This window comes from Ostrinia furnacalis, unplaced genomic scaffold (genome assembly GCF_004193835.3).
Source record: "Ostrinia furnacalis isolate ACB-3 unplaced genomic scaffold, ASM419383v2 OfSCF2378, whole genome shotgun sequence".
Lineage (NCBI taxonomy): Eukaryota > Metazoa > Arthropoda > Insecta > Lepidoptera > Crambidae > Ostrinia > Ostrinia furnacalis.
In genome coordinates, this window is record NW_021132617.1 from 371,855 (window position 1) to 397,518 (window position 25,664).

Consider the following 25,664-nt stretch of genomic DNA (forward strand, 5'->3'; position numbering starts at 1 on the left):
AACCAATAAAAATAAGTTAATCCGGCTAAATTCGAGGGGTGTTCACTTCGGTACCTCTAGCATGAACAAATTTCGTCTTCGAATCGTTTGCGTATTCGACAAAATTCGATACTCAACTTTCGAATTAAACGATAACGTGACAATTTTGATTCTCAAAATAAGTTTCGTTCAACCATTTCCCATACTAAGTTCACTTTACGACACGTTCACAAGGGCGCTGTTGTAGTTTTCGTACTAAGTAAATATATTTTGATGGCGATTCGAGCACGCAAACGATTTGAACTCGAAAGTTTTTCGTGCTAGTCGTACGGACTTCTCCGGGTTCGATACGGAAGGAATTGTATCATTTCTGAACGATGTCTTTGAAATTAAATTGTTTTAAGCATTAATCAAAAACATAATTGACGTTGGGACTTGGAACATTGAAGATTGATTAACCATTTCAATCGACAACATGCTTATTCAGTACCTAGGGTGGGTGATTTTAAGGGTTCAGTCCATAAATTTTTCATGAGAACCCATATAAAATCGTTCTTAGGCCCGTCTGTCACAGTGCGTTCCCCGTGGTCCCACTGCTTAGCTCTACCAGTTCTACAATTAGGTAATCAGCAATAATTAAGTTTTTCGGGGGTAATTAGGTACCTATTATTTGTAACTACCTTCTAATCTGTGCTTTTAACTATCACAGAAAAAACAAACTATAAGAAAGGTCATGAAAGTAAAAAAACAAACTATAAGGTAGGTAATCACTTTTCGGTAGTAGCAGTAGTAGTAGAACCATTGCCTAGGAAAAAACATGACCAACTATTAAAATAATTGCTCTGAAATAATTTGTAGACTAAAATGTAATTTGGTGTAAAATGTAGCTTATAAAATCAAATGCAAATGTAATAGAAACATCGCGGCAATTTTATAGGGTATTTTATTAATAAATTGTACCTACTATGATTAAGATGTTACATACAGCCTTCAAGTGGTCAGCGAGTAGTTAATAAGTCTCTAAGGACCTACCTAAGTACTTCATAGTAAAGTTCGCATTGGCAGAAAATACATCATAACCAAGTAGAAGGTCTTTCTATAACCGTGCCCGTTTCCTGTAATTACAAAGGGGAAATAATCAACATTAACTCGTTATACATATTAATGACAAATTGTTTAGGTACCTAATGTGTAGGTACAAGATAATCCTAAGCCATTAAAGTAAACGACATCGTTAACTAGTTATACCTACAGGGCGATTATGGGAGTATTTTTCCAATTACTTAGCAACAATGTATCGATTTCTGCTCAGAAAAAATATTTCAATTCAAATCATTCATAGCTTCTTATAGCCTGACCAGGAACATAAAAACCCTCGCCATGTTGCGGAAAACTAATGGTACTAATTTCTTTTAATGGCAACAGTAACTGAAAACTTCATTGACATGTCACCTTGCATGTCAGTCTANTTACAGCATTTTACGCTGTATTGGAATGTCGAACATGAAAAACCTCTCCATACCTACTAATTGATCGATCAGTTGTTTCAATATGAGGAAGTGAATTTAATTTTTATTCCAATGATACCAAAAGTTGACGTAATTAAGTAAGTAAAGGACTGTGGTAGTTGAAGGCTTCGTCCGGATTCTCATAGTTATTCCCACCAAGGCGATCGACGGAGCACCGGGGTTATTTTAGTGGGTATGCCTAAACATTCTGATGAGAGGAGCCCCACATAACCTACCCTGTTCCCGCAGGGTAGATATGCAATTTAATTCATTTTTTCCCGAAAAAAAAAGTAAGTACCAAAATCACCACTTCCAGATGAAAAAAAAAATGTGAAAAAAGAAAGAAAGAGAAGGACAGTAAATAAAACAATTGACTTCGGTAACCACTTATTATTTTCATTCCACTGTCTTTTCTGATATTCACTCATACATAAGGCGTGTTCATGATTGTTCTCTCAACAAATAATCGAAATACATCCATAATATTAAATTATATAACTTGCACCGACGTAATTATTTTGAACTAATGCAAAACATACATTTAAACAATAAAAGCTGCAATTTACATAACTTAACAATGATAATGTCACATAATTGATTCATAAAAAACAAACGGGTATTCGAAAATGTAAAGTTCAAGAGACAAAATGTCATGTAAGTAATTAAAACAATTATCTATAACAAACAATACATGTCACACACAGTGTTACACGAAGGAATAACGAATTATTGTCATATAAAATAAATCATTACCTATAACTCTTCCACTCGACATCAGACTTTAAAATAATCATTAATCAATGTGCAAATTAAGGCACGTAAATCTGTATTAGGAATATATTTAAAATATAATTATATTTACTAAAATATATGGTGATAAACCTATGAAATTGCCGTTTTATGTAGACGATTTAGGAAAACTAAATTTTAGTTAACTAAAGTTACAGATGGCATAATTTTATAAAACATGTATGAATCAGACAACATTAAGCTAACATCAAAATAAATGGATTATGAAAAATGTCATCTGCGAAAAAGATAACAAATCTTATCATGGAAATCACAGAACAGAAAATCTGTGATGGTAATGAATGACATTTAGGACTGTTTTTTTATTGCGTAAACATAAATCCGTGAACCTAAAAAGCATCGGCAATTTCATAGGCATCAACCTTTTGAAACAATACGCGACTTAGCAATTTTAATTAAGAGGCTGCTAAAAGGATTTAAAAAATACTAAGTATAGTTTTAGTGTCATAATTATAATAAAATAAAACAAGTTTGACACTAACATACCAATAATGTCTACACGATAGTTTACGGCCCATTAGCAGCTGCCATTCTACAAATAAATATAATCTACATTTGATTTTAAGATATCACCTTTGTACGTTAATTTAATTGCTTGATATATGTATTTTTAGACAATACAAACTACGTGTTTGTAGGTATAGTATGTGTATTTTACAATAAAAATGTTCGTTATGTGGTCACATGTTGACCATAAGCTGCTTGAACCATTTATTGTTGAATTTTCAACCATTGAGGTAAGTTTTTTTTCCTCAAACATCATAGAATCTAGCAATCTTGGAATCGAGGAAACCCATCTAACTGTACAGTCGATATCATTTTAAGTCGCCTCTATTACAACTGCATAAGATTCAACTTTGTTCAACTTGATATAAAATCGTCTGTTTAACTAGGTATATTAGTTTTACTACGTGGTGTGCTGACCTATCCAAATATCGCAGTCACATTAACAATGTTAATTTCTAGTTGACTTTGTGATATAAATAATACTTCTTTATTACAAAGTAACAATATTGAGTTAATTTATACAGTTAATATTTATCTCATTCACAAGATTACTAAATTCTATTGACTCAAGGTCTGGTGAATTTTTATTGTGTTGTCTTTAGTAAAATTAAGAAATCAGTATAATCGTAGTACTTATTATTATTCTGTGGTATAATTAACACGAATAAGTTGAAAATATCCTTCCTTATCCTCACTCCTTCACTCCTCCTCCAAAACACAGATCACATTTCTGTTCACTGTTCAATTCCTTGCGAAGCATAAATGCTTTATTGCTACATCTCCAATATGTACAGAAAGTACATAATGATTACAGTTTTTCAAGTCTCTGGCATGCAGCTGACGTGACTGTGGCGCGACGTGACGTTTAATTTGACAGCTGTCACCTTGCCAGGTCAGGATATTTTATTAAAAAAATGTCAGGCAGTGCCACAATCGCGCCACAGTCACACCAGATGTGCCAGAGCCTTTATATAAAGACATATACATACACAATTGGCACACACATTTCATGATTGCGACGATTACAAACCTTAAGTACCTTTAAAGATTAAAATTGATAAGTACAAAAATACAACAGACATTTAAAAATGGCACTCCAATGTATTATGGGGCAGTTTCACAAACAATACAAGTACGATAATTGAGTAAGATCGATTAATATACATTTTTATAAAAGTTCCGTAAGTACTTCAATATATTTGGTCAATAAAATCACATCGAGAAGCACATAATGCAATATTGATATAGTTAAATATTTACATTATGATCCTGGAAGACAAAACAGATTAGTGATAGGAGTTTGTGACCTAAAAAACTATGTACGAGTGCCGTACAGTACCGCGACAGTTATCTATACTTATAATAAATCTGTAGAGAGGTCAATTCTGTACATGAAATATATTTTCAAAATAACTATCAGAGGGTGATTAGTGATCGATACTGATGCCAAAAATGCAATCAATAAAATTTTTGTCTGTCTGTCTGTCTGNCCATTAAGATTAGTACAAAAATTCCGGCAAAACTTTTTTAACTTAACACTGTTTTCTTCTGTCAAATGTACCATTTCCTGAAAAAGGTGATTAAAAAAGTTCCTCACTGTCTATCAAAGGTTCAAACGTATTTCTTAACCTTTAACTATGGACGTCGGGTCGCAGAGGCCCACCCCCCTTTTCAATTTCTCGGTTTAAACACCTTCCCGCCACGTGCTGTTCTCGACCATCTCAGTAGCTTCAGTTTTAACTGTGTTTGGACCGAAGAGGCATAAAATCGCGTCTTCCGGCACTTATTACGTGAGTAATAACCATCCAAAATTTTATCGGGGTCTGCGAGACCCGATGACTATAATTTCCATACAAACATACTTGTATGGATGTGACTTGTCAACTATATTTTTTTTATATTTTAACATCATAATATGTTGTAAATTGTTCTAGTTTAAGAATACATAATGGCAGAAAGTATCTGAGTACATCAGCTATATTATCAGCCCAACTATCTAAGTAACATTCCAGAAGTAAGTTTTTACTTGTAGACGATCCTTCTTTTGAGTTTAGATGTCTTAGAAGGTACCATTGCTGCAGATTCCGATTCTAAATGGTGTACATTTTGCCTATAAAAGCTCTCAAAGAAATATGACACATGCCTGTAGAGATAATTTGTCTTTAGTGTTCCACTTTTTATAATTTTAGTAATTTTAACCCTTGTCAAAATTTTCTTTTTATGTCTTTCAGAAATTCTGTTTGTGTTTTTATGTTACACGGTTATTAATTAGCAAGGAAAAAAATATTAGTTTGATTTATTATTAATCGACTGTAATCAAGGAGCCTATATGTGATGCCAAGTCAATTAACACTGAAAAATGTCTATGGTTTGTAAATTTGCCAAAAAATAATTAAATAATGATTAAAAATTTATTACATTTACTACTAGATCCTTCATTAATAGTTATTAGATATAATATAGGTATCAAGTCATTGATAAATTCAAATTGGTTCAGATATAATTATGACAAATTTTAGATAGGGGTCTGTGAGACCCGACGTCCATGGGAGTGTGATTATTTTTTCACGTCCATAGTTAAAGGTTAAGACTACTAACAAATCTATATTATTCACAATAGTTTACATTGTAATTACATGTTGAAAAGGCATTTAAAGTTGAATTTTATTGGTGACGTTACACAGCACAAACTAAATTAAAAAAAAAATAAACAATCCTTATCTGTTTTTTACCCCCACCCCTGACCATTATCTGCTTATTCGCAAAACACGTTAATTACGAGGTATGTGTAACTTCATGGTTGTTTTAAAGTCATGTGCTGATAGGAAAGAAAGGGTTTAACAGATTCTGCGAATAGATAACAATGTCACCTAACGATAAAATCACTTTCTAGAACCGTAATCGACGCTTTTTCTAAAAAAAAGAACTAAAATACAATTACAAGAAGAGTCAATTTTAATTTTTTTTCGGAATCGTTTAACAGGCNATCTATGTTTCAAAGTTTTCACATAATTTCAGATTGAAATTTGAGAGTTGAAGGTCATTTTCGTTTTCGTTTTCGTTTTCGGCCGAAAATGAGACTGCAGCCGAAGCTTCGTTTTCGTTTCCGTTTTCGGCTGAAAATCCATATTCGGTCGGACACTAGAAATAATATTCTACTAAGAATTCATAATTCAATTTTTTGTGTTTTAATGCCGGTTTTCTTTAATCAATCCTTATCAAAAACAACTGTCAAACATCTATGTTTCAAAGTTTTCACATAATTTCAGATTGAAATTTGAGAGTTGAAGGTCATTTTCGTTTTCGTTTTCGTTTTCGGCCGAAAATGAGACTGCAGCCGAAGCTTCGTTTTCGTTTCCGTTTTCGGCTGAAAATCCATATTCGGTCGGACACTACTTTTAACTCTCAAATATGTATCTATATTAGAACCAAGATTGAGCACAAGCAAAATTGAACCTCAATACATAACTGATAAGATACAAATTGGCTTGCTCCTATTTTAATTCAAAAGGATCAACTTGGAATACGAGGGTAGTCTTAGAATAGAATGTACCAATCATTAGTCAATATTAAAAATATAGAATATCTAAATAACATAATTAAATAAATATAAAAGTCAAAATGCTTAATAAGTGTCATCATTAATATTTTAGTCATGTTTAGTTTACCATGTCAAAAATAAAATACGGATTTTACAAATTGCATACTTGCTTTCTAATTTACACAATCTGGCTATTTTTTCCACACAATTAACTAAAATAAAATAAAGGCAAGCTTACAAGATGCAAAAACCGTAGTAAATTCACTAAAATGTCATGATAGTTCCTGGCACTGGATTAGAGAAGTTATGGAAGTAGTTGTTGCATTTATTATCTACTGAGTAAACTAAGTTTCGCTTCAAACAAGGTGGCGTTTATCTTATTATATCACTTTAAGTACATACAGACAGGCTAGATTATAGTAGGTATGTAAACAAGTACATTTAGCCAACTGCGAGCTAATGTGTAAACAGCGCCATCTCTTGAGGAAGCAGAGAAGTGCTCAAGTTGAGAGTTCACTAGCGAAACTGTTAAAATTTTTATTGCTTTCTGTTCGCGCCTGCTTGTTTGAAGAAAATTAACTATTAATTTGTTATAATTAAAATATAGATATACCATAAAGGCATTGACTTTCGTCATCAGTTACGTTTGAAGAACCCGTCTTTTACAAACGCTAAATATCACCACTGATGTACAGATGGCGCCACTTCGAAAATATTTATGAGATCGCCCCTTTACTGCCTAATAAAAGTAAATGTCTAACAACTATTTAGTAAAAAACATATCCTCTTTGAACAACTAAGTACTATTGCAACACAAAATGGATTATTTACTTTATTGTGTCAGTAAAGACGCGCGCATTTTAAAGTTCTAAGAAACTATCGTCAATTTCTACTAAATGTTTTAAGTCGGTGGCGCCATCTACAAAGACATACGTAGTTCTCACAGAAACGGATAGCATACTCTTCAGACACGACAAAAATGTTTCTAAGTACACATCTATTTATAAAATAAACTATTGTAACAAAATGGTCCGTACAAACTACACTATAACCGAGCTGCTGACAATTCAAATTCCTATTTAAAGACGTCGCCATGTTTTATGGTCTTTTCAAATCAATAATGGAACAAGATATACAGCGTGTAATTGAATTAACGCAAAAGTTCAGAACTGTGCTGATTTTTATTGGATTCAATAAAATAATGCAGCATTGATCAAATATTTTTTGAACAAAAAATGGTGATTTAAAAAAAGATTTGTTTTAGATTTTGCGATAATTCAATTACACCCTGTATTTACGGAATACACCGAACGATTTTTCCGACTTTGAGCCCGAGTTGAAACAAACCGAGCACCATATTACACTTCACACAATATCTTTTGACACCACAGCTGTAGAAACACCTTTAACCTTTACATCTTTGGCCGTCTTTAGTGTCTTTACTCTTTTATGAAGACGGTCACGGCTTTTCCCGTCTCTGCTTCATTTTAAGCCTGGTCACACATTCCAGGTTAACAGAAAAGTGACATCTGTCACTTTCATTATTTCTTCGAAGATAGCAACCAGAATCAGCTGCCTGACGGCTCTGTATCACTCGTGCGACCATAGATGTCACTTTCACTAGATCCGCACTGTCTACGTCATACGTCTGACGTCACCACTAAATCTGCACGACCTTGCGCCTCCTAGTGAAGGCAAGCGCGTATTCGATTCCCCAGACAAGGACGCACGACATTATGAGCGCGTTTTGCACGTGGATGCAAATCGCAAAGCTGCCGGTGTAGTCGCGGACGTAACCTAAAAATAGATTTTAATCAGGTTTTTGTAAGCAATTAATCAAATCGCTCTTTTACACCGACGATGGCAAATAATTATTTATCTGACAACACATTTATAACTTGTATTATTTATATTTCTACTAACTATGCTAAAACTAGCATAGCAACTTATGTCAGAAGGAGGTGGAAGGCAGTAATTTTTTTTTCCTATATTTCATATATTTGCAAAACCAAAAAACTTGTGTCGTTTTTAATTGATAAATAATTTATATTTTTAAATTAGTGGTTCCTTTTTTATTTCAAAATCAATAGTACCTTAAATGACACCACTTAATGATTCATCTACTCTAAAACTTACCAATAAGAGGTCCGATGGCAACCACAAAGACTCCTTTGCTGACCATATGCAGACCGAAGGCCGCTGGCAACTTCTCAAGCGGACAGTACTCCGATATCGTCAACGTAAAGTTACTGAGGCACATCCCTCGGAAGAACCCGCAAATTGACAGCCAAATCATGAGTGGCACCCACTCGCTTTGCTCTGCTAATACTGGAAATAAATTAAAAATAAAATTAGTTGTAGGTACAGGTGTAAAAAGTATTGTAGGGATGTGTACGAAAGGCGGAAATAATGACATTAATATTGATAATACTTTTAGAAAATATGTATGAACCAGTTGACTTACTTGAAATTCTATCAGTAATCAGGGGACGTAGTGTGAGTTTACTTCAAACGCATTCGATATCGACTACGTAAAAAAGTGACATTAAAATTGTATGACGGATTGTACAGCGCCCCTAACGGAAACTTTCAGGAACTAAAATCTTCATATATTTTTTGATGCACTCGATATCGAATACATTTGATGTAAACTCACACTAAGCCCCCTGTGCACTTAAGACATCGTAAATCTACGAAGTGGATCGAACCAGTAGTCACAAAATTTACGACTTGATTTTTATGATGATTGAACCGTATCGTTCTAAAGTGTCACTTAATATTAAAATTATACATGTAAATTACCCATAATTTACATAAATATTGGCATACCTATTACTTAATGTAACACTTTAAGATTCAACACAATTCATTCACAATAAGGTAAGTGAGGTAACATAGAGAAAAATAAGATAATATATCAGTCTGCTTCTAAAATAACATGTTTACTCGTATTTTAAACCGTCCGTCATCACAATAAAAGTCAATCATCGCTCTGAAATACGACACCATTTGCATTGTGGCAACGTGATTATCCCGTGACGGACAAACGCTGTCTCGTGCCAAAATGGTAACAATAACTATTATTACTAGATACTTTAATGAGAACATTCTAAGACGGACATGTCACATGAGTATAATAAGTATCCGCAATCCTACAAAGTGAGACAACGTAACGCAGTATTACAAAAGATTAAAGTTTCACTCTCATCGTCATTAACATCTTGATGGCTAGTGATCAGCTACGGTATAAATTTACTGTTTCTAATTTCTTACTTCGTATAAATATTTTGTTTAATGACATAACCATCAGAATTGTTGCATTATTGAGACAGGCAACACATCTGTAACTCTTTTGGTGTTGCTATGTAAATGGGCGGTGGTGATCACTTATTACAAGGTGATCAAAAAACCCCCTCTTATTATCATCATCGTTTCAGCCACAGGACAGGACGTTCACCGCTAAATTCTGTTACCTTATAAAACGACTATAAAACGAATAAGAATAAATAGTATGCAATATATTATGGATACAATAAAGAATTGAGTACATATTTAGTATTGAGTAGAAGCATAAACTCACCTGATCTTGTCGCTGCCAAAAAGAACGCAGATATGAAGAATATCATCTTCTTGGATATAGTAGTCCTATCAAATATGGGGGGTAGTATCAACCGCACCAATATATCGGTGATCGCGGTCATGGATAGGCAAAACGCCGTGTCGTTCATATTGTACCCCAGGCTTCTTATAAAAAAAGGCGTCAACATCCTAAACTGCAGCTCACCACTCCAAAAAAGTGAGAGCCCAAGTAAAAGGTTCAAAAACGACCAGTCTTTCAGTAGATCTAAGTCCATTAGTGCAACGAATCTTTTAAAGAAATTCTTTTTCTTCTCTTGCTCTGGCTCGGCTTTCTTGATTGTTTTCATCTGTATCGCTTCGTCATCGGCTGTCTGGAAAATAATAATTAACTTTTAAAAAAAATAAAACCGACTTCAAATGCGTGAACACAAAAAAAAACTAAAAATTAAAAATATTGCGTATAAAAAAGTTCATCCCCAATTTTCCACCCTTGGGGGTGAAATATTTTCTTCAAATTCGCATGAAACCACCCTTTTGATAATGCCTATTCAACAAAAAAATAATCGTTCNGCTATATGATAATGTATTTTTTTAATGATTTACGCGCATTAATATATAAGGAAATGATAATAAAAAATATCTTCATTTACTTAAGCGGTGTTTACAATTTTTTTTTCAAACTTGGGCGGTGTTTCACACTGTATTTTAATTCTTTTAGGAAGCTATTTGAGTGAAATACACTATTGATGGAGAAGGAATTGATTCTTGAAGTATTCCGAGTTCAGGTGATGAATTTTTATGTGCACAATTACAAGAAGCAGGACATAAACGGCTTAAACAACTGCCCAGGTTTCAATCGAATCGAAGGCTTTCTCATAATCCACAAACGCCAGGCAAAGTGGCTGATTATACTCCTCGCTCTTCTGTATAATCTGCCGCAGCGTATGTATGTGATCTAAGACACTAAAGCCTGCTAGCCAGCCTGGAAACCAGCTTAATCAGGAGGCTGGAAAGCGTCGAGTCGGCGAGCTAGACGATTCATAATTACTCGAAAACAGCTTGTAGACATGATTCAGAAGTTACGAAGTTAGATGGGCCTATAATTCTTCAACAATATTTTATCGCCGTTTTTTGAAGAAGAGGTCTCTCTTCTATGAGGTTATTGATGAGATCAGAGGTCTATTTTTTTCTCTTAAACGACGGGTTTTAAAAACCTTAGACCCAGTCATTTGGACAATTCAAAAGAACCTGCCATTGTACTCTTCCACATTTTTGCAATGTATGGCATTGGAAACGATTTTGCAACTCGAGTTGAGCTTTCGAGTTGGATGGACGCTGGGCGGAGTGTAGACTTTATAAGTCGACATCTATCGATATTCGGACTTATATTTAATGTGCCCCTTACCATTTGGTGATTGCTTCCTGTTTTGAACAAATTGACCACATAGACAACATGCTTCTACGTCGATAAGATGAATTTGATCTCATATATCATAGCGTCATTGGGATGCAACGAAATCTACTTTAGCTGTTTTGGCTTTCTGTAGAAGGAGTTCATCATCCCTCTCCTTAAAGCCAGCCAGCAGTTAGCCACGTGCGTTCCTCTCTTCCAAATTGCCCCACTTCCGGCTCATTGTCGTTTCGTTTGCCCAGTTTCGCGTTGAAGGCCCCCCCTCACAATATTTGATCTACACACTGTGATTCTTAAGATTTAGGTTAAAGATAGGATAGGTCATAGGTTATAATGATTGTTTAATTATTTTTTTTAATAATTCTTCATAAAATTTTTCTTTGTAAATCATCTATTAATACCTTATTCCTTTACATTTCGGCAAACAACACCGCCTAACTCAACAAAAAAATCAGTCAATACCGCTCAAGTCATAAAATATAGGTTAAAATAAAGTAAATCGTCAAATTAAGTATAAATAATTATTTCTTAACCGCTAAATAAAGTATTTAATAAGTAACAATAGGAAAAATCCACCGAATTTTTAAAATAAACAGTTTTTTTCGTCTCCTGTAAAGTTGGTAAAAATGACTTACGCGGTGTTGTTAGCTAAGGGACGATATAGAGAAGTAATTATAAGAAAAATAAGATAATATATCAGTCTGCTTCTAAAATAACATGTTTACTTGCATTTTAAACCGTTCGTCATCACAATAAAAGTCAATCATCGCTCTGAAATACGACACCATTTGCATTGTGGCAACGTGATTATCACGTGACGGACAAACATCGTCTCGTGCCAAAATGGTCACAATAACTAACTTTAATGAGAACATTCTAAGACGGACATGTCATATGAGTATCATGAGTATCCGCGTTACTACAACGTAAGTCAACGTAACGCAGTATTACAAAAGATTAAAGTTTCACTCTCATCGTCATTAACATCTTGATGGCTAGTGATCAGCTACGGTAAGATTCACTCGTTCTAATTCTACAAACTAACAACTCGCAAACATAAACCGATAGCGCCGCGCTCTCTGAATTTCAAAATGCACAAATTAAAAAAAAAAACAAATATTTTGTAAATTCACCTTACCACTATAATAAAATTGTAATTGTTAGTCTATTCCACTTTGATCACCTGGATTAGATCACCCAGGTGATTATAGGTGACAGACACTTTGGTGTCCTTTGATCACCTATAAATAAATCACACCTCTGAATAGTCATAAGTCTAATTTGTTTTTCAGAGGATGCATAAAAGATTGTTCATAGGCCACCACCCCCCAAGCCCTCTCTTTAAATGTTATAACAATAATGTGTGTATATGTCGCAGTCAGATTGTATAATCCGCCGTTTTACATTACAGCTAGGCATTTTGCATTACAGCTCTGTTTTGTAATACGGCGGATTAACGTTTAGCCGGANTTAGAGTTAAAGGTACAGTATTAGTTCACGAAAAGTGTCAAGTCCCTTAACCAAACAATAATTAACAACCTACTACGATCCTCTTGCATTACGAGTGGACCTAAGATGCACATACAATATTCTTAACGCGCCATCATAATTTTTGAACCTACACTTTTAAGGTTAAATTACTATAGACCCCGTTGTTTGAAGATACGTCTACTGAACGTCGCTATGACCTAGATACACGCTTAATTAGATAAAACCTTTCGAAACTACAAACAGCCATCTAAAAATATGATCATTAAAAATCAATTTCTAAAAGTTGGTTACGTTTTAGTTACACGTAAGTGTAGAAAGGGAACGACAGTTGCTACTCACTGGATCCAACTGCATTCATAGAGAAATACTATTTATAACATCCTTTTACGATTTATATCTACCCTCATACTTTTANCAATACCGTGGCGCTGCCGGACAAAGTGGCTATGGATTCTGGTGTTCGGCGGAATCCTACACAATATTATTAGTGTAAAAATATGAAATCATGGCAGTGGCCGGTGAAGATAATTTTATCTTAAAGAAAAATAACCCAGAAAAAATGACTAAAACTTTATTGTTTTGAGTTACCTGTTCCCTTTGATCATTTTTAATGTCTAAAAAAGACTAAAGCCAAATATCTAAATAATTCTTAAAATGTTTAGAAAAGTCTAATTGTTTTGAGTTACTTTTTTTTAGATGGCTATCCCTTGTGATTTATAAATAAGTAAAAAAAAATACTGAAGCCAAATATATTATATAGTATACAGTAACGAAGGTAATAATTCTTAAAATCTGTCTTATTAAAATTTATTTTCATTAAACATTGTTTTATTTTGTAAGTATAGTCACCCTACAATCTATAGAAGTACGATGCGGCTAAACGTGGGCCGCCGTATTGAAGAACATATCGCAATGACAATCCGCCTAAACGTTGAACCGCCGTATTACAAAACAGAGCTGTAATGTAAAATGCCTAGTGGTAATGTAAAACGGCGGATTATACAATCCGACTGCGACATATATATCTAACTCACCTGATCTTGTCGCTGCCAAAAAGAACGCAGATATGAAGAATATCATCTTCTTGGATATAGTAGTCCTATCAAATATGGGGGGTAGTATCAACCGCACCAATATATCGGTGATGGCGGTCATGGATAGGCAAAACGCCGTGTCGTTCATATTGTACCCCAGGCTTCTTATAAAAAAAGGCGTCAACATCCTAAACTGCAGCTCGCCACTCCAAAAAAGTGAGAGCCCAAGTAAAAGGTTCAAAAACGACCAGTCTTTCAGTAGATCTAAGTCCATTAGTGCAACGAATCTTTTAAAGAAATTCTTCTTCTTCTCTTGCTCTGGCTCGGCTTTCTTGATTGTTTTCATCTGTATCGCTTCGTCATCTGCCGTCTGGAAAATAATAAATATTTTATTTAATTATGTCATTCACTGATAACAAGATATTATTTTTATCTACGGACAATACGGTTACTAATCATCAATATAATCGGTTGTATTTTCCAATAGTCGGATTAAAACCGCCTACGAGTAGAAATGATGGATTATCCTTTGTTAGACAATATTGAAGCTCATTATATAGTTTGTTTCAAACATGGAAACGGATGAACGAATGGAAATTTTAATCAAAACACGGTACTTCTAACGTCAGACTACTTGACTGATTACTTCATCTGGTATATACTGTGTTTTCTCAATCATATTCTCTGTGTCAATAAGGGCTATTGTAACTATTTTAACCCCTAGCTTACTGTAGGATACCGTTAGTCGCCAGTGGCGCCAATAGGTAATCACAAATATGATAGTAGACCTTATTCAATTCAATTCGTCTTTAAATAAAAACATGATACATTAAGATCGATTCATACAATTAATAAACATAGTTCAGCCTGGTCTCGTCATATATATGGTAGATTTCATGACCCGAACTGGATATATTCGACGTACGACATAAGCGCCACCTAATTAATGCAAACTAAATTAATAGGACCGTTACGTTTGAAACAAACTATACACACACAACAGAATGAATAAAACAATAAAAAGATCCAATACCTACATCAAGATACAGCTGCAAATAGCTGCCCGTGAAGTCCATGTTGGATATATTCGAAATAACCGAGACTTTTCTCCTTCGGGCGGCTTCGCTCATACTGCCACTTGACGTCACGCGAGGCATCGCGGCCACCGACGCCGCAGTGGTTAACCCTAAACTTAGCCTAGAAGTCTTGTCGAAGTCTTGCAGAGGTTTATCACAGGTCTTCGCTCGCGGGAGGCCGATCGTCCTAACTGACGGATGGTTCATATTAGTGTGAGACCGCTGAGGCGTCAATTTTGGCAACGCGTGGGTGACGAGAGGGTTAATTTCAAACTTGTCGTCCGCTTCTTCGTCGCTTTCGAGGATGCACTCCATTTCCTGGAAATAAAGATGTAGGTATTTGTGTTTATGAAAGGGTACAGTGAGAAATAGGGGTAAAATATCAAAACCAAGTGAAAATGTGGAGTTTGTAGGCATTACATAACAACAAAATTTTAGTGTATTTTTTCTACGTCACTCTTGAAATTATATGTTTAATATTAGTCTGTTTCCAATGCCACACAATTGCATGGTATTTTATATATTCCTATTTTATTTTCAGCAGTACACTTGAAATTATCTACTTTGTTTTCAAATCAACATAAATTACATGGTATTCAGTCCAAGTATTCAATGTAATTACCTACATAATCCTATTTCTTACACTTCAACAATTTTTTTGTTCAGATTGACAGAAATAACTCTAATAATAATTTACAATTGCTAAGGCCGAGTTGCACCATCTTACTTTAACTTTGACAAACGTCAAAAATCTGTCAAATACCATACAAAAATCACCGGTTATTGCTATTGTCATGGTTAAAATAAGGTGGTGCAACTCAGCCTAAGTAAGTATAGTGTTGTATATTCAAAAAATAAAACCGTCACCGTTTCTAATCAGGCATGTTAAAACGATGAGTAATAATTGATAATGTAAGGTACAATGCACTTCGCATCTGTTTTGTAGCGTAACTGATTGTTTTGAACCATTGCTCATTGCATACAAAGCGGACGATTGATTGATAATTAAGAATTTACATAGGGCCTTGGTGAAATGTTACGCGCGAAAAACACCCACGCTATTGGGTTATACGATGCGCTGAAGTTAAAATCAAGTAACTAAGTGTGAATCAAATAACTGTACTTTAAACAGCATAACGGAAACAGACAGAGGACTCCTATAAGACTAATAAGAACATTCAGGAAAAGTCTTCTAGGTAGACTAGATCGATACGGTGTAAGTAGTATTGTACAAAGATCCCTACATAGCTTAGGTAGTAAATAAGTAATTTCTTCATTGCACCATGCGCCAAAATTATGCATTATAGGGAATAATATTCGCAAGAATCAGTGTGATCAATGAGCTTGAATTATTCTACATTATTTAAATGCTATCAACTTCTTCTTCTTTTCGTGTCGACAAACCTACACAGTGTCTATCAACTAAAACTGTGTCTTTTTCTACAATACCTATGAATAATGCTTAAACGCAATCATTTCAGAACTATGTGAAAACATGTTATTTGCTCAGCTGATGCTGAATACAAAATAACAGATTTCTGTTAATGTTTCATTGTTTTGTACTTTTTGTTGCCAATGAAAACTGGAATTATTGTTAATTTATGAAAGGTTGCAAATTGTCTGACGCAAATCTATATTTCAGATTAATTTACATTGAGCCAGTTTTACTGAAATAGGTCAAAGATCTTCAACTGCCAAAATAATTATGGTCTCACTATGAAAAACATCTTCTATGTATATTAAATATTACTGTCCAGAAACGAAATTCATATGATAAAAGCAACTGACAGAAACTTTATTCATCATTAAAATTACAAATCTCAGAATGTGTCAATGATTTTATTGATGTATTGCCCAATTGTATATTACTCAGTATCCTCAATAATAAAACCAGATTGTCAGAATAATGTTCAATTTCGACGATAGACCGTTCACTCGGCGACCGTGTGTTTCAATTACACCGGCAGTGTCCAAAACGGTGATCTAATCAACACAATTCAATTTAACAATTCAATTCAATTATTACATTAACACCGCAATCGTAGCATAATCATGTTATGTAAATGATACCTAGTCGTTGACATTAGATCCTGGGTTCAGAATGAAATTATAAATAACTAGGCGTAATCACCTTTTGGTGCCATAGATGAATCGAAGTTAATATTAGACTCGTGTTAGTAGAAACTAGAAATATTGTGCTATGGTTTTTTATGACTCCTGTTGTTGTGCAAACTCCGTCACATCAGACTAGCATTTTTATTGCAAAATAACTCCTATTACTACTGTCATAAGATGCAACAGTGTTAAGCTTGATGTACCTCCAAACTACGATATAAAGAATGGACTATTGAACGGTCTAGGACTTAGGTATGCCGTAACATTCATTAGATGAACAATGGATGAGTGAGAATATGATACACCTATGTCAATTTATAAACACCATATTGCTTGACATTCCGATTGGACTACGTACCAAGTTGATAAGTGGATAAGTACGGATTTTCATGAAATTATGTTGATTTAACTTCACGTAAACAAGGTCAGGGACTTTCCATAATCTTTACTATATCATTCACATTTCATTTTCGACTTTAAAAATAGACACATAGTCTCACAAAAAGTCAACTGGCGTAACTTGTCGTGAAAAAAATCTATAAAAAACGTGTTTCATCTTGTTAATTATTATGCCAAACAAACAACATTAAATTTTCACAGAATACTGTTGCTTATTTACACGTTTGCGTGGAACGGTAATGCCCCCAAAATGGGCACAGTTCATCTGACTTAAATAGAGTGAGACTATCCAAAGAGTATTTACACAAACGAAACTAACCTTTACTGTCTGCATCTCACAGTCCACTGGCACTTCTTTGAGATGCCTCTTCACTGGTTGTAGCAGACAGGAGCCAAGCACAGCGTGGAAAGCCAAAGCGCCCAGGATGACTACGGTCCATCTGAACCCGTACTCTCCCAGGAGGATCTTGACCAGCTGTGGCATGACCATCAGGCCGAAGCCAGTCCCAGCCATGGACAAGCCGACGGCCTGCCCACGCTTCTTGGAGAAGTAGTGGTTTAGCGACACGAACGATGACGACGAAGCGAGGCCCACTCCAAAACCTGGAAATAAATAATACGAGGTCTGTTAAAAAATGTGGTGATACAAAAAAAGTAAATTGTAAATGAACCTGAGTCGTGTTAACAGTCGCTTCAAGAAGCGAAGTAATTAATAAAATTCGCCGAAGAACAAATGCAAGTCATGATGTTACTATAATATCTAGGCTGACTGGGGCTTGGAGATAAGGCACGCCATATACGGACATAGTATGGACAGCTTCGTCAAGAAGCTGCGACTGCATAGCAAAACTACAGTATTCTACGTACACACATACACGGAACCGCTGGAGCAGTTGTGACTGCTTCGGCAGCACGGTGAATTAACTATGGCTGGGTTGCACCATCTTACTTTAACTTTGACAATCGTCAAAAAACTGTCAAACTCCATACAAAAAACACCGGTTACCGTTAAAGTTACGGTCAAGTTAGGTGGTGCAACTAGCCTATGACTGCAAGAGCGGTCCCTGCATGATTATCACTGGCTAACTGCTCGAGCTCTCCGTGTATGGCGGCCCTAAAATTTGAGATACTTGATTTCGTAATCCGCTACGTCACCTAATTAACAAAGCAGTTTATCAAACCGAAAAGGATAAGTAATCTTACATTACTTACAAGGACTAGTTAGTCACCAGACAGTGACCTCGTTTGCACATATGGCCAACTTTATAAATAAACAAAAAGTCATTACAACGTGTAAGACCTTAAAATAGAACTTGCATTTATTTTCATTCAATTACCAACATATACTCGTACATACGCTTTTTAGGTAATTGTTTTAGGGAAAATTTCTTAGCTGACCATGAGCATCGCTAAAAGACAATACCAAAAANTTGAATCATTCACTGTGTTTAAATGAACAAATTAATGTGTAAAACATTTTTTCATTATAGTTTACTGAGCATTAGTGACTTTTTACAAACGTCTTCAGAAATTCGATACTTATGTCGCCATCTAGTGAGATTGATTTGGAATGATTCAAGATTTATAGGCATCGGGTTCCCGTGCTAATGCTATGTAAGTAGGTATATTAATTAAACGTCATATTTATTACACCGCCTTAATCTCTCTACTCGACCTGTGGTTGACTGGCAGATAATGCCACCTGGCATTAAGTCCGCCACTGTACATATGTATGTGCAAAAGTGTAAATAAAAAAAAAATAAATAAAAGGAATTCTTACGATTATTTTAAAGACAAATACATAAAAACAATATGAAGTTTGTTCAATTGTATTCCCAGAAACTAGATTTCTTAGAACGAGTCTCATGAGCAATTTATTATTCTAAAAACAAAAGTGCCGGCGATGAGGCAAATGATGAAAATAATGGCAAGCAATCAAACACTGATGAGTAGGAAGTTAAAAAACTGTAAGTGTGGGTTTCAATTTGAATATCAATACAAAACTCATTATCAGTAGTTAACTAGGTAATTTACTGTTCAAAAATATCCTCAAATCGTAGGTACTCATACAAGTTTTCAAATGTTAAAAGAAACCATAGTAACGAAAAGCGGATTTAAAACATCAAGTCATTGCCAAAATTAAATTTCAAACGTAAATTAGATTTCATGCTTTCTAATCGCACAGTATAGGACAATCGATGATTGTTATCAATTTAATTACTTGATAGTAAAGTAATAATTTTATAATTATGATCTACATTCACATAATGAGCCTAGCTAGTTGTTGAAATTTTAAATGATTGCACAACAATTACCTAAGTTAACAATTTCCATCCAAAGACACGCCCAATATCGTCAAATTTTGAAAAATGTGAACATAATAATAATCGCTTTTTTAAAGTCCAAAAACAGCACAGTTAACATTATCCAAATCGTAACCATATTCAGTGTGAATGTAACGTTTAAATTAACAAATCATGACCAAGTGCATCGAATGCGGTTCATTGATGAAGTCTTAAGAGCACTCGAATGAACTTCACGTATTAAAATCAATCCCAGTCATCGAACAAAGTCCAAACTCCATGCCAACGAAGTTGCACATCATACACACTTGTGAATCAGTAATCGACCATAGGATCGATTCAGAAGTCACAGCGCATAGCAACTAAAGAACATTATGGTGCGGGTACACTATGCGGGATATTAACCGAGACGAAGCGCGAGCACGCTCACCGAAGTATGGGCGACGCACGGCAAAACTGACTGAAGTGCGTTTTTACACTATACGTCTCGAACAGTTTCCCGCATAGTGTACTTGCGCCTTTATTTAAAATCAAGTACACAAAGGCATATGATTTCGCAAATGAACACAAGTCTGTAACACGCAAGAATACATTATGTGGAAAGGTTAATGTACTTATTGTGTAACAGATTGTTGAAGAGATTTACGCGAAAAAACACTGTTCTTGTTTTCGTTGCTGATTTTGAAGAAACGGATTTCTCCATTTGGAATTGTCAAATGGTATTTCGGTATTGTGTCATCGTTGTCTCAAGAAATATTCCACTGACAAGATACAATGTTATGAAAGAAATGTACTTTAATGTACATGAAATGTACTCTTTTTTGCACACCACACGACACTGACAAAAAAACGTTTATAGCTTACCTCCTAAAGTACTATAAGTCGCCAATATGTGCCCCATGCTGTTTGCTGGAGCCGTGAACAGCAAGCCGAGCGCACATATCGTGGAGCCCACGAAACAGACCTTCCTATATGAGAAGGTCTTGATCACGGGCCCCACGAAGAAGCCAGAGAAGTTGACGACGGAGTCGAGCGTACTCGCGATCACTGAGGCACCGGTGGTGTGGACACCCAAGTCGTCCAGCAAGTCTTTGAAGAGGAGACCGAACGACGGCTCGAGGGACCGCGTTGAAAACTGCAAATAACATGTAAAAACTTTTTTTTATACGTAGACTAATGCCAGAGCCACACATTGGGTATATTGACTCTAAGTTATAGTCTTGGATCCAATACACCAATGTGCAGATCAGTCTTTGGACATAAACGTAAGGCCAATACCGACCATTGGTGTAGGTATTGGATCCAAACCTATAACTTGGAGCCCATAATACCCAATAGGTATGTGGCGTCGGCATAAAGCGTTACACGCCCCTATGTAATTTTAACTCTACCACTGTTCTGGACAATAATGATGGCCAGTTCTTAGTGTTGAGGCTTTTAAAGCGTTTTTGCACGTGCATGTATTTTTACTAACGCTACTGCTTCGGGACGACAATATAGGCCAGCATTGAAAAGAAACAGCGCAAGAAATTCAGCATTTAGGATTTTGAAAAGGAATTAAACACGGGCCAGTCTCATTTTAATAAGGCTGGGTTGCACCATCTTACTTTAACTTCGAGAAATGTCAAAAATCTGTCAAACTCCATACAAAAAGCACCGGTTATCGTCATAGTTACCGTTAAAGTTGGGTGGTGCAACTCAGCCTAACTCTACTACCGCTTTGACAATGACTGTGGGCCAGTGCTATAGATGCAGCGTATAAAACTCAGTCAGCGTTACTATAATTCAACAGTGATCATATTTACGTAGCACTTTTTCATAGTCAGTGATTGTGCTGCGTTACTTATATCCAATTACATTTTGTGCGTGTTCACAGAAGCGGAACGGGCCGGTTGGCGTTGCAAGTTTACTTTCTTTCGAGCGGTCGAATTAAATCCATACAGTATCAAATATTTTATATTTAAAAACTCGACATTAATGATAGATCTATGATTAAGATCATATTCCTCATATTCCAGAGTATGTTAATAATACCTACAACGTAGATAGAGACTGAAAACTCTTTGGAGATATTGTGTCATTAATTTTGATAGAGAATAGAGATGGTAAATTAATTACAGTCCTGTGGGTCTAGACAAAGTGCAAATTATAATCGCAAACCAGTCGAAAAGTGGTCGAGAAGCCCCTTTTTTGTATGGAGTTTTGACGGATTCGATTTTCGATTCGATCAAAAAGTGCGTTTTGTCTAGGGGGGCAGCTCTACGATAATTACGAAAAGGTCAAGGGCCTAGACGTAAAGATCTTACGTCATGCTATTCTGTAGCATTTTAGGTTAACTTTAGTGAATAACAGAGTAAGAAAACAGTGGAAGAACATTAACTTTACGATGTATACTAATCATAATAAAAATAGCAATGAAACACCATTGAACAAAGCTGTAAAAACAGTAATATTTCCCGCGATTAACCACGAAAATAATGTCGCATACGAATGAAATGGTACGAAATGATGCTGAATTACAGTAAAGTGATAGATGAAAATGTAAGTGCTACGTGCAAACGGACACGAGAACAATGTACTATTACAACGCGGTACTTTGTAGTAATTGTGTCATTCATTCAAGAGCATGTGACTTGTTTAGCAATAGTAATTGTCGCTCATATCAGCCACAGTCCGGCAAAGTATTCTGTAGGTAAATATTGAAAGGCTAGCGATAAGATGAGCCTTCGAGTCACGTTTTGCAGATGTGCATCAGTTATCACGAAAGTTAGCAACAATGAGGCTTTACTTTATTAGACCATTACGTTTTTACGACTTCCTACTGTCATTTGTAACGATAATAAATTGTTAATGCGAAATAAAACGATGATATTTTTGCAATAATCTTTCAAATTGTAATAGAATGTACACAATCTATACAAAATAGCAATGTAGTTTATTTTTACGAGATTTCAAAGAGAACTGTTTGTTTTGGAACGCAATTGGGAGTATAACCTTGACACTCGCGACTCAGTTAATAAATTAATTCTCATGCTTTTTATATAAAACTGTCCGAGACTTTATCCACAGTCAATAAATAGTATTGCGTCTGATAGAGTTGATAAACAAAATAAAAAGCGGCTAAATAACCTAAAATAAAGTATCATTAGATTTATCTTCAACGTAAAAATAAATTCCGTACGAAATCGCACGCACGATCGACATCGTTTGAAGATTCGATTCGGTAATTCGGAATGATTTCTTAATTTTTCCACTTCGGAAATCTTCTTAATTATTGACTGAAAAACAAACTGACTCAAAAATCTTGGATTGAAATATTAGATAGGTTTTATTTATTACAATTCCGACCATATTTTGTGAAAATCTTAAGCATCCGATGTTTCTGAAGGCGCGTTAAACGCCCGTTCAATATCACTTGGTAATTTGGTATTTGTCGCTAAGCCTAATCAGAAACCTTGGGTTAGTTTGTAGTCCAGTCATTAAAGCATTATAGATGGAAATCCGTGGAACACAATTTTTGACTTCGGGACTTTATTTAGACTAGTTAGGAGGTGAACATAGCAAAAGTCCCCGCCCTTAGCCCTTGAGCCGGCGGGGAGAGGGGGGTTTAAAGGTACCACTTTTCGGTTTTTCGCTTAATCCTCGGAAACTATGCGTCCTAATAACTAGGGCATGGAATACCGGAATAAGTTTTATACCGGTATTGATACCGGTATTGAAATTTCAATTACCGGTATACCGAAATTTCGGTATTTTTTCGGTATTTCTTGAGATACTGCTATTTACTGTTTAAATGTTTCCAAGAACGATTAGTAAGTCTCGTTTGCGAAAAGTTATTAATAGGCCAGTAGAATAAGACGTGAAAATTAATCAAATCGGAAATAATTCCTAAAGGTTTTGTTTTAATAGCTTCATTTGTTGCTCATTAAGACTATCCTAAGTTTTCGACTTCGACGGAAGTGTGGTGGGGCCCCCCGAAAGGGGCATTTTTCCGGTTTTATGGTTATACCGTATAAATAAAGGACTTGCAGTATAGAAAATTAATCTTCATGGCAGGTGAAGGGCATTTAATCCTGCATTGAATAAGACGAAATTCATATATTTTAGACAAACCGTTTTCGTGTTTATCTTCGACAAAGTAAAAAATATGCGTATAATTAATGACCCTCTCTAAGTTCAATGGCTCGTCACCCGCTGGCTCCCAAGCCTTGAAAAGGGCCACCTTAACCAGCGTATTCCTGTCAAGGCTCGCGAGTTGGATTCGCCTATCCTTATTCATCCCAGCCGTTCCTTTACTACGGTTGCTGCGCCTCTTCCTTGCTCTCTCTTGAACGACTTTCGTGTTATCTACTGTGGCTGCCCCTCTTCCTTGCACCCTCCTGTACGACTGCGTTGCCTNCAATAGAAATCTTCGCTCTAATCAGACTCTTCAGCTTGTCACCCCTCGCCACACCACCGGTTTCATGTCTAACTCCTTCTCAGTCTCAGCAGTACGGCTCTGGAACGGCCTTCCGGCGAGTTTGCGAAAAGCAACCTCCAAATTCACATTTAAAAAGGCTCTGCGCAACTATTTCAAAGACTAAAACTTTTTTTTTTTTTTTTTTTTTTCTTATCTCTGACATGTGTTATGTGTACGCCAATATTAATATGTATTCGTATGTTATTTATTTTATCTAATGCCACAGATAATATAATACTAGTACAGATGCATCATCCCATACTCGAAATGTGGCCGACCTAAGTCTTGAAACTGCTCGGGCCCGCGTGTTTTCCTAGTGGTGATAANATTTAGTCGATTTTCTCCTGATGGGAATATGTAAGACAAAATTAAAATTTCCGATATTACAGACCTTCTAGAGCAGATGCCGCGAAAACTATACAAGTTAAAGAAAAACTTGACCGTCTCACCTGTAGCAAATTGAATAAGCTTTTTTTGGTTCATAGTAGCCATGTCACTAGGACGCATAGTTTCCGAGGATTAAGCGAAAAACCGAAAAGTGGTACCTTTAAACCCCCCTCTCCCCGCCGGCTTAAGGGCTAAGGGCGGGGACTTTTACTATGTTCTCCTCCTAACTAGTCTAAATAAAGTCCCGAGGTCAGAAATTGTGTTCCTGGGATTTCTCTCTACACCGTCGTTAAAGCATTCATTGACTGGACTATTGATAAAATCTAACAGAAAGGTAAAGAAAAGACTTTCCATGTATGTACTTGAATCCTAAGTATAGAGGGGTCTCTACCCAGTGGTAGGCCATATTCCGTGCATATGCCGTGGTGGAATAATATGGCCTAAACAACCTAATTTGGAGTGTGCTGGGGCGCGAAGGAGTATGCTTTAAATTACCCCACAGATGGGGTAAGGCCTGTGCTCTGCAGTAGCAATCTTACTTTACTCTAATTCTAATTTACTTCATCATCCATCATCATCCTTTCAGTCATAGGACGTCCACTGCTGAATATAGGCCTCCCCCAATAATTTCCACAATGGCCGCTTGGTGGCGGCCAGCATCCAGCGCCTTTATGGGGTCGTCGGTCCACCTCCACTCCAGAACCTTGCTGCCCCATCGGCAGTCAGTTCTGATATTCTAATTTACTTACATTGACTAAACTAACTCCGAGGCAGACCATCCACGCCCAGCCGCCGTCCGGAGCCACCTTCTTCGTGGCTGGCGGCATCTTGGTCTTCTGGCCTTTGCTCTTCTCCGCCGTCATTTTAGCTTTTGTCACCTATCCGTCTGAAACAAAGGATATTTTTAATAGTCATTTAAGTTAAACTTGTTCTTTTGTAAGCAGAAGAACTTGAAACATTTTTTTTCGGACTTCGTCTGACTCTGGCTCATCCCAGCGTCATAACCAAACTGGGAATTAACTGAATACAAGTGATTATTATATTATGTGTGTTCAATTTGAGAAC

The 25,664-nt window shown here is 35.8% G+C and overlaps 1 protein-coding gene across 2 annotated transcripts in view; it reads right to left on the reverse strand.

The window, feature by feature from the left end:
* Positions 1-6,378: 6,378 nt before the first annotated feature.
* Positions 6,379-25,664, reverse strand: part of LOC114355269 (uncharacterized) — a 31,687-nt gene continuing 12,401 nt past the window's right edge. For both annotated transcript variants that reach the window (XM_028308020.1, XM_028308021.1), the window contains exons 2-8: positions 25,349-25,485; positions 20,618-20,888; positions 17,770-18,053; positions 14,898-15,254; positions 9,926-10,295; positions 8,482-8,673; positions 6,379-8,142 (exon numbers count right to left, since the gene is read on the reverse strand). In XM_028308020.1, the coding sequence (XP_028163821.1) occupies positions 8,006-8,142; positions 8,482-8,673; positions 9,926-10,295; positions 14,898-15,254; positions 17,770-18,053; positions 20,618-20,888; positions 25,349-25,462 (1,725 nt within the window). In that variant the 5' untranslated portion in view covers positions 25,463-25,485 and the 3' untranslated portion in view covers positions 6,379-8,005. The remainder of the gene's footprint in view (positions 8,143-8,481; positions 8,674-9,925; positions 10,296-14,897; positions 15,255-17,769; positions 18,054-20,617; positions 20,889-25,348; positions 25,486-25,664) is intronic.